The sequence below is a fragment of the Drosophila biarmipes genome, chromosome X (genome assembly GCF_025231255.1).
Source record: "Drosophila biarmipes strain raj3 chromosome X, RU_DBia_V1.1, whole genome shotgun sequence".
Classification (NCBI taxonomy): Eukaryota; Metazoa; Arthropoda; class Insecta; order Diptera; family Drosophilidae; genus Drosophila; species Drosophila biarmipes.
The window spans coordinates 21,763,299-21,779,055 of NC_066611.1; the positions used below are offsets into that span (position 1 = coordinate 21,763,299).

The 15,757-nt window shown below is 49.3% G+C and overlaps 1 protein-coding gene across 6 annotated transcripts in view; it reads left to right on the forward strand.

Moving 5' to 3' along the window:
- The window catches only part of LOC108023190 (microtubule-associated protein futsch), a 61,550-nt gene that overhangs the window by 3,728 nt on the left and 42,065 nt on the right, over positions 1-15,757 (forward strand). For 2 of the 6 annotated variants that reach the window (XR_007766009.1, XM_017092433.3), the window contains exons 1-2: positions 11,127-11,349; positions 12,976-14,244. Coding sequence is in view for 5 of the 6 variants with exons in the window: in XM_017092433.3 (XP_016947922.3) it covers positions 13,881-14,244 (364 nt within the window). In the remaining variant the exon portion in view is untranslated. Of the gene's footprint in view, positions 1-8,183; positions 8,930-9,911; positions 9,989-11,126; positions 11,400-12,975; positions 14,245-15,757 lie in introns of those variants that run through there. The other 4 variants (XM_017092434.3, XM_017092436.3, XM_017092435.3 and 1 more) reach the window with 4 other exon arrangements.

Sequence of the window (15,757 nt, forward strand, 5' to 3'; positions counted from 1 at the left end):
TCCTGTAATTTGGCCTGCGCCTAGACTCGATTGTCCTTCTTGTGGTCCGCCTCTGCTGCATTTAGATTTCCGTTGGCGTCTTGCGGCGGGCTAATCGATTATGCTGCATCGATCGATCGGCTACTCAATCTGGCAGCTCCTCCATCACTGCAGTCCATCAATCAAGCGCCTAGGCTTCACCTGGCCTTATCCCTGTCTCATTTGCAGTCCCCTTTGAAGAGCCATCCCTCCCCCTGTGGGTCGACCTTTTATGCAATTTGCGTGGGCAGCATGGTTCACGGTTCCCAAAGGAAGGCGAGTGGGCTATGTCACAGGGGTGGCGGCTTAATTAATGCACTTTTGCCCGTTGACATTTCATAATTGATGCCCAGCCCAGCAGCGGACTTGCAGAGTTGCAAAAGTCGCAAAGGGCCCTAAAAATGTGCAATATGTCCGAGGTACTTATATAAGTGATTAAAGGACTTGCCATCTTTCATTTAAGTTGCCAGGTATTTAAAATAGCTCAAGAGCAGGCAGTTAAGGATTGAACCTAATGCGACAGAAAGTAATTAAAGGTGTCAAAGGTATGCGGAGAGTAACAAGGATGCAATCCAAAAAACAGCTTTATAAGTTATGAAAAACAAACTACTTATTAATATATATATACACAACTGGATTTATATAAACATTGTGAATATATATCATATAAACTGAATACATTTCATTTTCCTTTTCTCATTTTTACCATTTTGTATGTAATTAACAACAATAATCTCAAAAGGTGTTTAAACCATTATCAAGAACGAATGTTCTTGCTTCAAGAATATTAATCTCTATATTTATTTTGTATAATTAACATATTTATTTTTAAGTAAAGGCTATGACCCAGGTGAGTTGTACCTTTGGGGCAAGATTTTAACAACTGCTGCGCCTTGCAATTGCAATCGATTGGGCAATTGTCTCTCTTCGATTGGGTTAGATCCGAGCGAGATGTCCTGCAGTTGGCTGACGACGCTTGTTATGGGGCTCGTTCGCTGGCGCTTTATGGCTTATTTATTTATGGGTCTCCCAATAAATATTGAGGACACTCGCAGACACGCACTCACTTACACTCACGCCCGCTCCTTCTGGTTGTTGGCCAACTGATGACCCACTCTCGGTGTGTGCGAGTGTGTGTGCCGCACTGCATAAATCCTTTTGGGCCATCCCCACCGGACTCCTTCTGCTTTCGACCGGGCTCTAATGTGCGTCCTCGTTCGGCCTGCCAGCCTGCCATCCTGCCAGCCTGCCAACCAGTCAGCTGCCCCCCGTGGGGTGCCTCGTTTAATTGGCCCACTGACTGCCGAGGGGCAGGGGCAGGGGCAGGGGCGGGACGTGAAGGACATGTTAGCCATTTGGCAACTGACAAATGCCGCACGAAAATGCCGCCACTGGCGGACTTTATTGAATTTGCTCTTTTGGCCCGGCGACTTTTCCCGAACTGCAGTTGTAACAATTGTACAATTGTAGCTGCAACAGCGATTGCGATTGCGACACAATGGCGGATGCGGCGCGGCTCCTGCGGTTATCATCCTGACTAGAGCCAAGACGCCGCCCCCACAATCTCCATCTCCATCCCCCAAACCCCCAATCCGCCCATCTTCCACCCTCCACCGCTCATTTCCATGTGAATGGGTCGTGGGCAGGGCAGAAATCAAGAGGTCTGCAGATGGGGGAAGAGCGGGGTGCGATGAACAAGGAAGCGGGTAGGTGACTGGGACCTGCAGGGGAGGGGTCCTTGAAAGCGGGAAGTGTGACCTCACCAAAATCTTGAAGGAGCAACACAGTGGGGTAGGCCGGGACACTTCCTGTTTCCCCCTTTCAACTACACTGACAGGAATGGGCAGCCAGTTATATGATACTTTTAAAAGCTTGCTTTTGTAGAGCCCGGCTTTGAACTATAAGTTTACATTAACATTCCTCTGCATTTTGAGTTTGATCATTTAGGGGTTTCAAGGAACTGTAAAGCTATGTCAATAAAAAATTGTAACTGAAGTGTGGGAAATTTTAAGTTACACAACAATAAAAGGTTTAAAAATTCAAAAAGCCAACTAGATTTATTTTAATTTCCTAAATTTTAAGTTTATAATGTGATTAATAAAATGGTTAAAATTGTAGGTACAAACGTATTAATGAGCTTGTGCATTTCTCAGTGCACCGAGACGGCTGCTGACATTTCGCTTCGCTTGAACAGTTGCCATTGCTAAGTGCCGCCTCGGGCGGGCTGCCGTGCCCCACCCCCTTTTGGGGCCCCCTCCCTTTTGGCCGGTACTTTCTCCGCTTTGGCCTAATAGATGTGTACAGCGATGTCGGCGGCATTTCAATTTAACTTGCCACGTGTCAAAGCCGCTCGCAATCCAAAGTGACACTCAAAAAAGGGGATCGGGTGGGGGAAGTGAAGGGGTTGGGGGTCGGAGGTTGAGGGCTTTGGGTTTTGGGAGGACAGTGAAAGGTACAAAATGTTATCCATAAGTGCAGGACCGTGTGACGGTGTGCTGTGTGTGCTGCCTTCTACTTTATGGTTGCTGTGGCTGCCGCATCGATTTACGCCAAAACTTGCGCCACAATGAGCCCCTGCAGTGCTCCCCCACCCAAGAAAAACAACAGCAACAGCAAGACGGACAAAAAAGCAGCAGAGAGCAGCAAAGGCGGCTCGAATACAACGCAAGCAACGCCCAGCAGGTGGCGCCTTAATGGCCAGAAAACACCTTTTGGCCTTAATGCCAGCTGACGCGTTCCCTGCGAACGGGAAACTTAATTAGGCGGTCCGGCTTTTGGGTATTTTCGGTACCAACTCTGCTTTAAAAATAGCCACCAGTTCTGTGATTAAACGATTATTTCAGTATTACTTTTACTATTCCTTCGACATCATCAAATGTTCTTTGCATCCAAATGTCCCCACAATAACTCTGGTAAATTATTCACCCCGGCGCCCTAACATCTACAACTGCCAGCAAAGTAGCCTTTAATTTTTAATGACAGCATTAACCATGCATCCATCACAGGATTTTCAGAACTAAAGATTTCTTCTTCTAAAGAGTTTCATGAATTTCATGCTTGGTACATGGGCCAAAAGCGAGTGCGATGCTCAACTTAATTGCTGCCGAGCAGCTTAATCGTTAAATTTTAATCATGTAAATGTCGTCCTAAATCGCCAGCCACTCCCGCCTCCACCTCCCATCTGTTTAACTTTTCGGGCTGCGTGCGCTGGCCTAAAGAAGAAAAATAAAGCTGGAGAGCGGAAAGGCAGCCAACAGCTGGCTCTTTGACCTTGAAATTCGTAACTTGATACAACGCAAAATGCCCCAAAAAGTATGCGGTGCTTGTGTTGTTCTTTGCTTAGGCTACGACGCCATTTCGGGCCAAAACTCTGGGAGGATGGCTGAAACCGGGCGAATTGGGTATAATAAAACGCAATTGTTCCGAGTGCGTGAGGGGTGGTGCGTGGCTTGTTGTGGAAGCCGCCCGAAAGGAAATGAAATATTAATAACAATGAAAGCAACAAGAGCAGAGGAAATCAAGATACCACAAGGCCCATCCCCAGGTCGCCTGCCCGCAGGACTTGTCATAAAAATAACTGAAAGCGGATATCGCTGGCGGTGTCGTGGAGGTGGAGGCAGTCTTACTGGGGCAGGGGCAGGGGCAGGGGGCAGGGAGCCGGGAACAGGGAACAGGGAAACGCGGGGGAAGCCCGCTCGCCTTCGACCTTGAGCACTTGGTCTGCGGTCGTAAGTGGCCCCTTAAATAGTCGCCGGCGTGGAGTGTCCCGAGGATAATTAGTGACTGGACGTATATTTCCAGACGAAGACACTTGCCGATCCCCACACAAGCAAAAACGATTCCGCTGGGAGGTGGTGTAATTAATGACGTCAGTGACACCACTTTTTACGATTAAGAAGACTTAATGTATCACTCCAAGTCATTTATTATTCTTTCACTATCCGTGAACCCTTCAAACGGAATGCGATTTGCTTTATTTCTGATAACAATTCAATTTGGCTTTCGCTTAAGTATAAATCTTACCATAATTTGACATTAGGAATGATCATTTTCGGACTTCGTTTCTGTGAAAACGCTCTCAAATCGAAAAAGAGAGAAGGGATAGCTCCTGAAAGATAGAACAGAGCGAGATAGCGCCTAGTAAGACTCTGGACAAGAGCGAGGTGGCAATACTCATAGCTCTCCGAAAGAGAGCAAAAAGCAAGATGGCGATCACCATATCCTCTCAATCCTTCTCATTAAGAACTGAAATCTCTTATATTTCTTTCCATGAAAATTGCAATCAAACTTAGTGCAGTCGAAGTTGCTTTAGCGCTCTTAGTTAGAAATTATGGGCAAGTTTTATTGAATTTCTGCGCTGTGTAGCTGGCGACGCTTGTTTTTAAGCACCAGACAAGTGGGTCACCATATTTATTCCCCAAAAGCCGTCTGACTGCTGCTAAATGCATCGAAGTTGTGCCAAGGATTGGGGGCATGGTGGCAGAAGTTGGACTGCGGCAACTTCGGCGCTTTAATCTGGGGATTTAGTGGCGACGCACAGCTCCTCCAGGGGCTCTCGGGGATGCTCTCCTCCTGGCTACTGAGTCCTTAATTAATCAGGCAGCAGAGGAAGCCGCGAAGCGAGGAGGAGGAAACCCAGATCCCAGAGGCAAGAGCCAAGACCAGCTTAAACCGCTCGGGCTTCCTGTGCCTGCAACGCCGCGAACGGACATCAGCTGACAGCGGACAGCGACGCATGCCACTTGCAACTTCCGTTTCCGGCCGGCGGCGTCAGCGAATGCCGCGTGCTGAAGTGCGGGGAGCAGCGGAAAAAAATCAATGCGAAAACGATCCGAAAGTGCCACAGGCTTCGGCCACGACGCTGTGGTTCCTTGTCCGTCGTCCGCCGGGGTCCTGACATTTTCGGGCCTGTTGGCTGTTGAAATTTATTAGGATTACGCCGCAAACAGGCTCGAAAACAAGCAAGGACATGGCAAACAGTAACCAACTGCCAAGAAACAAAGTGACACAAGCCCAGAACGAAACGAACCCAACCGAACTGAACCAAGCCGAAAAAACCCCACCGAAAGTCAGGTGACTCCCGCGGGAGGGTTGGAAATTAATCCAATACCCGTTCATTAACCCCAGAATGCCGGTGATTGCGAAGTTGTTACTTTTAGTTTATCAAAGCCGGATTTAATTGTTTCGGCTAGGGGTGTTGGAGCTAAGCTCTAAAGATTTTGGAGTGTTTCACTCGATTGTGGGAATTTCGGGCAGTAGGATCTTCAACTACTAAAACGGTTTCCTTGATAATAATGTGTTTATCTACTTTACAGTATCAGTTTTACCTTGCATAATGTTGAACAGATATTGAAAATTGTAGTTTTCGATTTTGCTCTCTTCGGAAAATACTCTGAAATAAAGATTGATTATATCAAAGTGAATTTCATTTAAGGCAGGAACATAGTCTTACCCTGTCATTGGGGCCATTGAAAAATAACCTTTAGAAACTTGGGTGTGGAGAAAACCACTTCTCTGGGGTTAAGTGCTGGCGCTGCATTTCCAACTGCTTAGCTCCGCCCCCCTCGACTCCTCCTTGGAGTCATTTCTTATAATTAATAAAACGCAATTTATTGCGCCGCCAAATGCCAAACGGAAATGAGCCAGGTGAGGCAGGTGGGACAGGTGGGGCAGGTGGGGCAGGGGGCGTTTCTTGAGTGCTGTTATAATTAAAAAGCCCCAGAAATTTAATAAATTTATAATGAGCGTAATTAGCGCGGGGACGGTTGCAGGAGAGCAGGCAATCCGAGCGGCGGTGAAATAAATGTGGCAATAAAATCAGTGGCGTCATAGCGCCAGGGGGATATCCATTCAAAATGTTGTTTCCTTTTTCGGAACTGTATTCTCGTATATACCTGTTTGTTGTGAAAAAGAAAGCGGAGCGGCAGGGTTCGGCGGTCGGTGGTTGTAAGGGCTGTAAGCGGGCTGCGCACGCGATGCAGCTGCAGCTGCCCCTTCCCACGCGCCGCCGAGGGGGGTTCTGAGGGGACTAAGTATCCCCAAGTTTGTTTTGCCCTCGTATTTATTACATTTCAATATTTTTGGCGTGCTTCCGTACTTCGGCGCAGCCGGAGCTTCCCCGCCCCGCGTTCTGGGCTTCTTGTGTCGTGTCGCTAACTTTTTAAAAGCGACGGCAGACTAAAAGCAGTGGCACACCGTATGGGCCTACACGGGGAGAAACGGGGGCTTGTATTGATGGGAGATTTCCTTATTGATTAGTGGACCTTCTATAACAATTCATTGCCACCTACAAGGCTCAATAAATATCTTTTTAGTCGTTATATGAGGTCCGGAACATAGAACAATATGAAAAGTAGCAGAACATAAAAGAACATTACTAGGATTGGGAGTAATCGATTTTAGAAAATGTTTTTCACCAACAAGTTTTAAAAATGTGTTCTATACTTAAATACCAAAATGAGTTTTATGCATATGGGTTAAGATGGTATAATGGTGTCATATATCATCTCATTACCAAGGCTCAACAGTGAAATTATGATCAATTTTTGTCACCATAACGTAATGAGTTCCGGAGGATTTTAAAATAAATTAGTATATATGTGGAACATAAGCAGACTGTTTAGCCCATTACCGGTCTCAAAAATGTACTATTTCTTAAAAATTATTTTCCGTTATTAGTATGAAATATAGATATCTTTGTGAAGACTATAACCTTTCGATTGAAGGCGGCACCACAGTGCGTATGCTTTATTACTTTTGCACACTGCGTATACGTTATTTGTTCGCAGTGCTCGGGGGCCTGCAGAGGGGCAGAGGGGGCCCTTGCCAGGACCTGCAACCGGCGCCGTCGAGTATGCAACGCCGTTCGTGTTAAGTTATAATTAAATGAAATCCAGCGCGGAGTTCAAATTCAAATTTCGAATTTCGGCTGGCTGTTGTTTTTGCGTTCGTTTCTTTTTATCTGTTTCGCCCTGTGCCACTGGAAATGCAGGACTCTAGATGGATTAAACTGGGCGTGGTTCCCCAGTGGCAAGTTGCTTCACTTCAGTTCGCTGCCCTCCACTCCACTCCACTCCGCCCCACTCGCGATTCCTCGCCACTTTTCCTCCTGTCGCGCTTGTTACGTGTCTGCCTTGTTCTGGGGCGGCCAAGGGGTCTGGGGGCCAGGGCTTTCGTCTCGAGCCACAGACGGGCCGAAATTTAAAGGAATTCGCCGGAAAAGTTCTCGCCACTTTGCCAACTTGGCTCCAAAGCGACCGCAGCCCAAACAGAATTGCCTCGTTAAGCGGGATTGGGCTGCACGTATAGAACATGTGTACCGGAATGCCACGGAAACTAATCAATACTTGAGGAAGGGTTCTATGCTGGTTAAATGTGGAAGGGCTTGCCCCCCTCCAAATGTATCTTTATAAAACCAACTAACCAAATAGGTCCCGAGGAAGACCACAATTGCTTTGTTTTCCGTAAGGTGTGATTCCCACAGAGCTGGCCAAGTTGCGGGCTGCCTGGGATGGGGTTTCACATGACCCGTGCTCGTCTAGGGGCAGACGTTGGTTGTAGTAATTTATATTTTCATTTCCGCAAACTTATCCATAGCCAATCCATATCCGGCCGCATTTGCATTCCTCGCATTTCCCGGCGGCATCAGACGCTCTATGCCTGGCTTCAGCGACCGGCGGCGTCTGAGTCCTGACACCGCACCTCCCCCGGCGATGCCCCCAAAGTCCCCGTTTCACCCATTTCCGAGCGGGCCCATCCACACCCCCGCTCCCTGGGGCCGTCGTCGCTTTGGCTGCCAGCAATCAGCTGTTCGGCTCCGCTTCGCCAGCTGTCGGCTGCGGTGGCGCCACTGCGCCTGCGCTCCTGGAAGTACGGCGGCTCTGTCACATGTTTTTCGAACATGCTCGAGCACGAGCGCGCACGAACGCCGCTTCCAGTGTGCCAAAAAGAGCAAAAGTAAGGGGAAGACGCGGCCGAGGACCAGCCGATGGCTCAGTGTGTTAGTGTGTTTTCCGTGGAAGAAGAGCTGGTTCCGGGCGGCTGGTGGGAGGGGGTTGCGACTGCTAACGGTAACGGGCGCCTAGCGGTAACGGTAACGGGAACGACAGGCGCAAGAGCAGAGAAGCCAGAAGCCAGAAGCGGAGACTCGGAGGCAGAAGCAGAGGCAGAAGCAGAAGCACAAGCAGAAGCAGAAGCACAAGCAGAAGCAGAAGCAGAGTCAAGACAAGACCCCAGTCCAGAGTGAACAGCAGTTCGATAGGAGAGTTGCGAGGAAGCCAAGTTGCGATTAAATCGAAGCGGAAAAGCCACGAAAATTGAATGCCCACTGGATAGCTGCGAATTGCGAGCTCCACACTCCAAGTGCTAAATGCTAAATGCCAGCGCCCGAACCTGCGGCAATCAATCAATTAGGCCCAAGGGGGTGGTGCGCCCAGCAGCAACAATACGGCCGGAGAGAGCAGCCGGAAAGCAATCGACAGCAGCGGCAGTGCGAGAAAGAGCGAGAGCGCTGGCAGTGACAGCAGCTAAAAATCAATATCCGTCTAAAGTTTATTTCGGTTTCGGTGCGGACGACTCGGAAACCTCAAGTTTCCCCGATCGAAGTTCCCCCAGAAACGAATAGGCCAACATCCTACGTAGCTTAACTCGATACAAACCCCAAATCCAAGCTTATTGTCAATCGCGTCCGCTTAGTGCTACAAGTGTAACATTTAAACGTTTTTTGCGAGTGTAATCGTGTGTCCATTTTATGCTTAACTTGAACATAGAGTTAGAGAAGTAGCCACAGCTAAGAACAACTTGCTCCATCCACGCCACGTGTGCTTTGATAACGTTAAAACGGCTCCGGTCCAAGTAATAGTGACAAACAACCAGTGCAATCAGCCAAGTCAGTCCAAGCCCAACCAGAGAGGTGAGTGGTGCCCCAATGAAAGCGGTGATGAGTGAGTGTGTCGTAGGTCAGGGCACTTTGGTGCCGCATGATCAGGTGGCCGGGCCTTGCATGTTGCATCTGCATCGCAGTCTGCCCGGCCATCTCCGCCTGCATCCCGGGCCGTGGACTCGCGGCACAGCAGGAGCCAACGCCACCAAGCTGTTCGGAATCCAACGCTTGGCTGCCTCCGCGCCCAGCTGAGCGTTACACAAGCACACACAAGCGCAGTCCGCATCAAGAGTCAGCTGTTCGTATCCACGAGTCCACGGCCCACTTCACCACCCACCACCCACCACCCACCACCCCCAAGTCCGAGAACCCACTTCTCGGGCACCCGACGGAACAGCCGGCAAGCCGACGTTCGCCGCGAAGGCTAAATCGATATCCCACTCCGCCGCTGGCAGCTGTTCGCAGCTAGTGCTGCTGGAAAATCAGATGGTCGGTGGCAGAGGCCTCCCCGGTCGCTTCCAGCCTTCTTTGCCAGGCCTAAACGGATCATTGACAGATACAAAATGGTGTCTTTCTTTATCCCGCACTTATGTTTAGCCATACTACATGGGGGAGCCAAAACTCATAACGAACAAAGAGGTTATTGCACAAATTTGTACTTAGAAAGAGGGTCTCACGAGTAGGTTTGCCTTTGCTACACATCAATATTACAAAGGCCTCAAAAACTATATTCAAACAGTATTTTTATTTGTTTTATTTAATTAAAAAAGGATAGACCATGAGTCTTTTACATTATACACTCTTTATATGATCCATGCTCAGGAAATAGTTCCCAAGCGATCCTCACTTTCATCTCCCGGACCGGACTGGAAATTGCGTAATTTCATTAGCGTCCAACCGACTTCCAGGCGTGCTTTCCCGCCGCTCCCAATCGGCGAGCCATTCAGTCTGCGCTGCCTTTCCGATGCCGAATCCGAATCCGTCGCCCCGGCCCTGGTCACTTTCAGTCGCCGTTCTCCGAGTGTCTTGTGCAGTTGATTAGCCGCTAAAAGCCGGCGCCAACAGCTGACCACGTGCAGGGAGGCCAGAGTAAGTGCGTCCGGGCAGGATCCCTCTGCGCGGGGAGCTGCGGGGGCGGTGGTCGGCTCTTAAAACTGCGAAAAATCGACAATGACTGGCGAAGTGCGGAGAGTAGGAGACGGCCAGGGGAGTGCGGCCAGGGCCACAACGCGATGCCGGTGCCACAAAGTGCCGGTACGGAGCCACGAAGCGAGGCCCATAACCGCTAACTGGAAGCGGCGAGCCAGCGAACCCGAGTCCAAGCTCCGAGTGCGGCGAACTGCCGAGTCATCCTTTGGACGGGACGAACCCACAAGCCGGCCCCCAACGAAGGGCACCCCAGTTTCAGATACCCTTGCACAGCTGGGCTTTGGTTAAAATTATAGTTGCTAGCTAAAAAAGGTGGTTAAACTAAAGTAGAATTAAGACTTAGCTGGGTCACTTGAAAAGCTACAGCATATTTTTACGGACGGCCCAAACTTTCCTCTCAGAAAAACGACATGCATTTTTATTGCATACTTTTAGACACTTTTAGAGGGGTTTTTAGAGTTGTTCCTAAAGGTTTTTTAAAAGCTTCAGTTTTGTATGGTTTTAAGAACAAACTTATATGTAGTATGGTGACCTCAATTAAAATTTCAACGGAACGACATGCAGAAAGGTGTTATAAACTTTAAAATTTTCATTTTATTGGCTGTTCTAATCGAAGTGAGTAGAAGGCCATCGAAATAGTCTAAGAAATATCATTTTTCGATTCATTACTGTTGTTCGTTCAGGCGGCAAAACTAGGCACACTGTGTGTGTCTCGGCAGAGAAGGCTGGCAGATAGGATTCAGATAGAACAGCCCCAGGAGGCGACCATTCAAAAAGGGTGTTTGGGCAGGGACATGGCCAAAGGACTCGAGACAAGCCCACAGCTGAGTGGGAAAGGAGGGAGAGAGAGACGGCGATACTGGGAGCGACAGAGAGCGGGCGCGCGAGCCTGCGCCCGGCTGGAAGTTCCAATGGCGGCGGCAAGCGCAACTGGAGTTGCCGACAACTGCACAGCCGACAGCGAAGCCGACACCGAGAACCGAGTGGCGCTGCCCCACTGGCTTCTGCTCGTCGCCCTGCCTTCGCTTCGTGGTGCGCGATGGCTCGATTCAAGAATCAGTCGTCGTCGAGCTTTCAAACCGTTTGCAGCGAGCGCCAGAGCAGCACCGCCAGGGATTCCTGTCCAGTCCAGTCGAGCCACAAACTCCACTCCACTCCAGCCACAGCAAGGGAAAAGCAGGCAGCCGCCGCAGCAGCAGCAGCAGAAGCAGCAGCACCAAAGCAAAGCAAAAGCAGCGAGCAGAAAGCAGAAAGCAGAGAGAGAGGGACAGGGCCAGCGGCAGAGGGGAGAGAGAGCCAAAGTAAATTGGCCAGAAAGAAGTTCTTTCTTTCGCCTAATTCTTTTTTTTCGGTGTGTGAGTGGTGCGGGTGGTGTTCTTGTGCCCCATTGATTGGGAACCCCAATGTTTTTTTCCAAGTGCCCCTTTTTTTCTGTGGCTTCTTGCGGTGCGCTGATGCGGTGCTATCACATAACCCAGAGAGCACGTGCTGAGTGGGCAGCCTCTTGATTCCGCCGGCTTTCGCCTCCTGGCCACTGTGACCGGAGTTGCATCGATTATTCCGGCTGTCCGGTCCGGCTGTCCCAAAGGCAGCGCGATGATCAAAGCCATGACAAGGAACTGTTCCCGAAATAGCCGACTCATCCGTCATTTATTTCCGCACTCAGAGCCGGCGGGCCCCGAGAATCGAGGACGAACCTCACCCTACATGTGTGCGAAATGCCGGCAACTCCAAGAACAAGGGCTCCATGAAAACGCTGAAAAAATGGAAAAATAACCGAAGAGTATCCGATGAATCATCAGCAGGCCGTGGATACGGCACTTCGTGCAACTCCGGCGCAGTGGAGCGCATCGCTTTTGGCCCCGGGCACGCGACCAAACTGCAGTTTCTAGGGGGAGTCGAGTTTTTCCAGGGGGAGGACCTGAAGGATTGCGGCAGCAGGGCAGCCGGACAGCCTGGCAGGCTGGCAGCCGGGCGACACCAGAAAGGAGTTCGTGCGGGCTGCTTTTTATAGTTTTATAGCTCAATAGTTGCGCCCCTGCAGCCTGAAGCGGCCAAAATAGAAAAGGGGGTGAATGTGAATCCGGCCGGGCGGACGACGGACCACGGGGTGGTCTGATGACGTCGCCCTCAACGTCGTGGTTACCATCGCCATGGTTGCCATGGAGCGATGACGACATCTTTGCCAAAGGGGCGTGTGGATGGATGTCCCTTGCCTTGGCTGCCAATGCTGTTGTTTTTCGCCCGTTGCACACCCCCAGTTCACGAGGAGGGTGCATCAGTTTGAAGGCCTTGATCTCTGGCTCTATAAGGGGTTCGGGCCCCAAATTTGGTATATGCCTTTATTGGGGGTCCCTTCAGCTGCAGGAGAACGGTATCAACTAAGTTCTTGAAACATTTTCAAAAAACATTACGCTTCGTCTTCAAGACAAGACATAAATATCAATAATGCTGCCGTTTTTCCTTATGCTTATTGTTTTGCGGCTCCATTTGCGGCAGTGACCATCTTTCAGTACTTGAAAGCCACCTTGTTTTTGCGGCACATGAGCCCCGTCCGTCGTTGTTGATGGTCTGTATGTGCAAGGCGGGCAAAGTTCAATGGATTTTATGTGCTGCAGCTCCTGCCCTCCTGTCCGGCGCCTCCTCCTTCTGCCCCTTCTCCTCCAGACTGTGGGCCGTCTTTTTATAGCCGCTCCTCCGGCTGGTTTCCTCGGTTTTCCTCGCCCGGATGACGGCTGTCTGGCAGCTCCCCTGGCAACAAGGGGAGAATTGCAGGCGGAGAGGCCTCCCACTGCCAGTCACATTGCGATTAACGGGATTTGGGGCCCCGGTTGTCCTCCTTATAAATAGTGCAGTGTGAATGGACGAGTGAGAGGTATACTATATGTCGCCGCGGCTAACTCTGCCATTTCTTTTCTTCCTTGCAGATCCGACGATTGACGAAAGGGTCGACCAGCAAACGCGGAGAAAGTAAAATAGAGAAAGCAAAACCCAATGAGAATCGAGAGTAAAACTAAAGAACACTTGAGAACAAAACAAAAATCGAATTTTCATATTTGAATCGCAAAACCAAAATTATCGATAAACAACCAATTAAAGAAAAACCAAAGAGACAAAAAGTATAAGTAAAACAAATTGCTACCAATAAACGCTAGTCCAAATCTTCACTACAAATATATATATATGTATACTATATATATTTAATTAATAATACTTCAAGAAGAACACGCCAATTGCCGCAAAACTTACTCCAAGCCGAAAAACCAAAACCAACAATTTCCATTAAGCAAACGCAAAATACCAAACACAGCTTCGAAGTGTGCACAACAAAACCAAAAAAGTTTAAAACAAAAATCAAAGAGAGACAACCAAAAACCAATATTATTAAGTAAAAACGAAAGACAATTAACCAAAGTCGAGGTAAAGAAAAAGAGCTACCAAAGAAAACTGCGCCAAAGTCACGGACAGCAAACAAAAAGTACAACAAACAAACAAGACCTGCAAAAGATACAAGTAACACCAACAACAACAACAGCAACAGAAGCGGCTCAGCACTTGTGAAGTGAAGCGTCACCACTGGCCACGCCCACTCCCCGCGGCCCAGCCGACCGCCCCCCGCTTTCGCAATCTCCCAGATTGGCAGCGCATCGTTTCCAAGAAATCTTGCGTGTGCCGAGAAAAGTTGCAAAATTCAAACTCTAGAAATCAGTGTCGGTGAAAGAGACTCCCCTGCCGAGAGTAGCCCCTCTTTTTTTTCGAGTGTATACGAATCAGTTTCCTTTTTTTTCCTGTGCAAACCGAACGAAAGGCGACAGCAGCGGCAGCCACTGTGATGGGAGATCAGCCAAAGGCAACGACTACCGCAACCGGAGAAGCCGAGGGCGACGCCGTGATGGCCGCCAACCGCCAGGAGTCGCTGCCCAACGGAGCAGCAGCGGCTGGAGAGGGAGTTGGAGTTGGAGTGGGAGTGGGAGCAGCAGCTGGGGCAGGAGATGGAGCAGGTGCAGGAGCAGGAGCAGGAGCAGGGGACGGTGGTCCAGCACCACCGCCGCTGATGACGGATCCAGAGGACCACTCCGTTGGCCAGGGCATCGTGGGTCCGCCTAGCCCGCTCACCGGCTGCTACCTGCTCATCGTCCTGGGCGAGCCGCACTCCGAGGAGCACAAGGACAACATCTTGCAGCATCTGCTCAAGGGTGAGTTCCATCCACCTATTCCTATTCTTAAGATATCTTAGGGTCCGTTTGACGTCTAAGCTTATATTTACTCCAATAGTTTGTGCACTTCCTAGTAATTCAGTAATTTAAACTAGCTATCACCTAACTTTCGTAAAAAATGAGGAGTTTTATCCCCTTTTAAATGGGATGCTTATGCCAAAGCTATTTTCTATTGTGTCGATTGTGTCTGAACTTACATGGCAAAAGCTGCACCTCAAACGGGAATCTGCATACAAAAAGTTTGTAACCAGAACGTTTACACGTCTTTTCTATGGAAATTTTGCGTTGGCCACAGCTTTTTCTTTTTGTTGGCTAAAAGTAATGGAAAACACAAGGAGATACTTTGCATAGGTTTGTTGATCTCCGAAATGCAGCATACTTTAATTCGTAGTGCATGTTTTTAGTGAAATCTTCGATTGGCCAAAACGGTGAGCCCAAGAAAGTATCATTGAGCGCAGTGCATATTTAAATGCAAGAGTAGAAAGTCGGGGAATGCAAATGAGGACTGGGAGTGGGAACAGAGTCTGTGATTGTGGTCAGGCCTGGCCGCCTCTCGTCGCGTGTCCCGTTCGGAGCAAGTCGCTCCTCGTCGGTCCACGTCGGACTTGACTCAGGCACCCATTCCATGCCGATCCACTCCCATCAAGAGTTATCCAAGAGCAGCCGCCCCGTCCAGCCTTTTCACACTTTGCTGGCTGCCGTCGCCCCGTCTGTTGGTGCTTCTAATTAGCCGGACTGGCTGGGATTGGGTGGAAACGGCGGTGGAGTGGCCGATGGGAATGGTGGATCCGCTGGGGTGGTCAAGGGAATCACCTGCCGGCTTCGTCTTCATAATTCACTTTTCTTTCGCCGTGCTTCTGCTGCGCGTGTCTGACACAGTTTCTCCGGTTCTTGATAATAATCAACTCGGTGTTAGACGAGGCAATGGAAAGGGTAATCTGCCACTGCCGGAATCTCGTGAGCCAGAACCGCTTTTTAAGGCATTTACAGCTGATTTCCGCTCATTAGCATTGGGAATCTATCATTATTGGTTATTATAATACAGAACTTCCATAACCCAAGGTCTCAATAAGATAGTATGGATAGAAAGATGGTAATATGTGGTAAAAACTCTGTAAAGTGGTGGTTTGATTTATGGAAATTATACTGTTATAGTGTTGAAATTAGTATTAAAATCGTACTTGCAAGCCAAGCTTTTGAAAATCTTGCTGCAGATCCTGTATTTTTACCATCCCCTGATATACCGAGCTTACATGTTCGTGGGCTCGTTGTAGAAGGCTTGTCCCTGCGCAATATCAATTATCAGATAGGAGTGCTGAAGGGCTGCCTGGCCACTCCAATCACCTGCTGCCTGTTAATCGGGCTCCCATTTCCGTGGCCAGGCACTCTAAGAAGCCGTGTCCTGATATCCTTCGTCCTGGCCGTCCCGGTGCTGTCCGCAAACTCAATCGGGAATGTCGCTGATAATTCGATTTAAGCAAATTGCGCATGA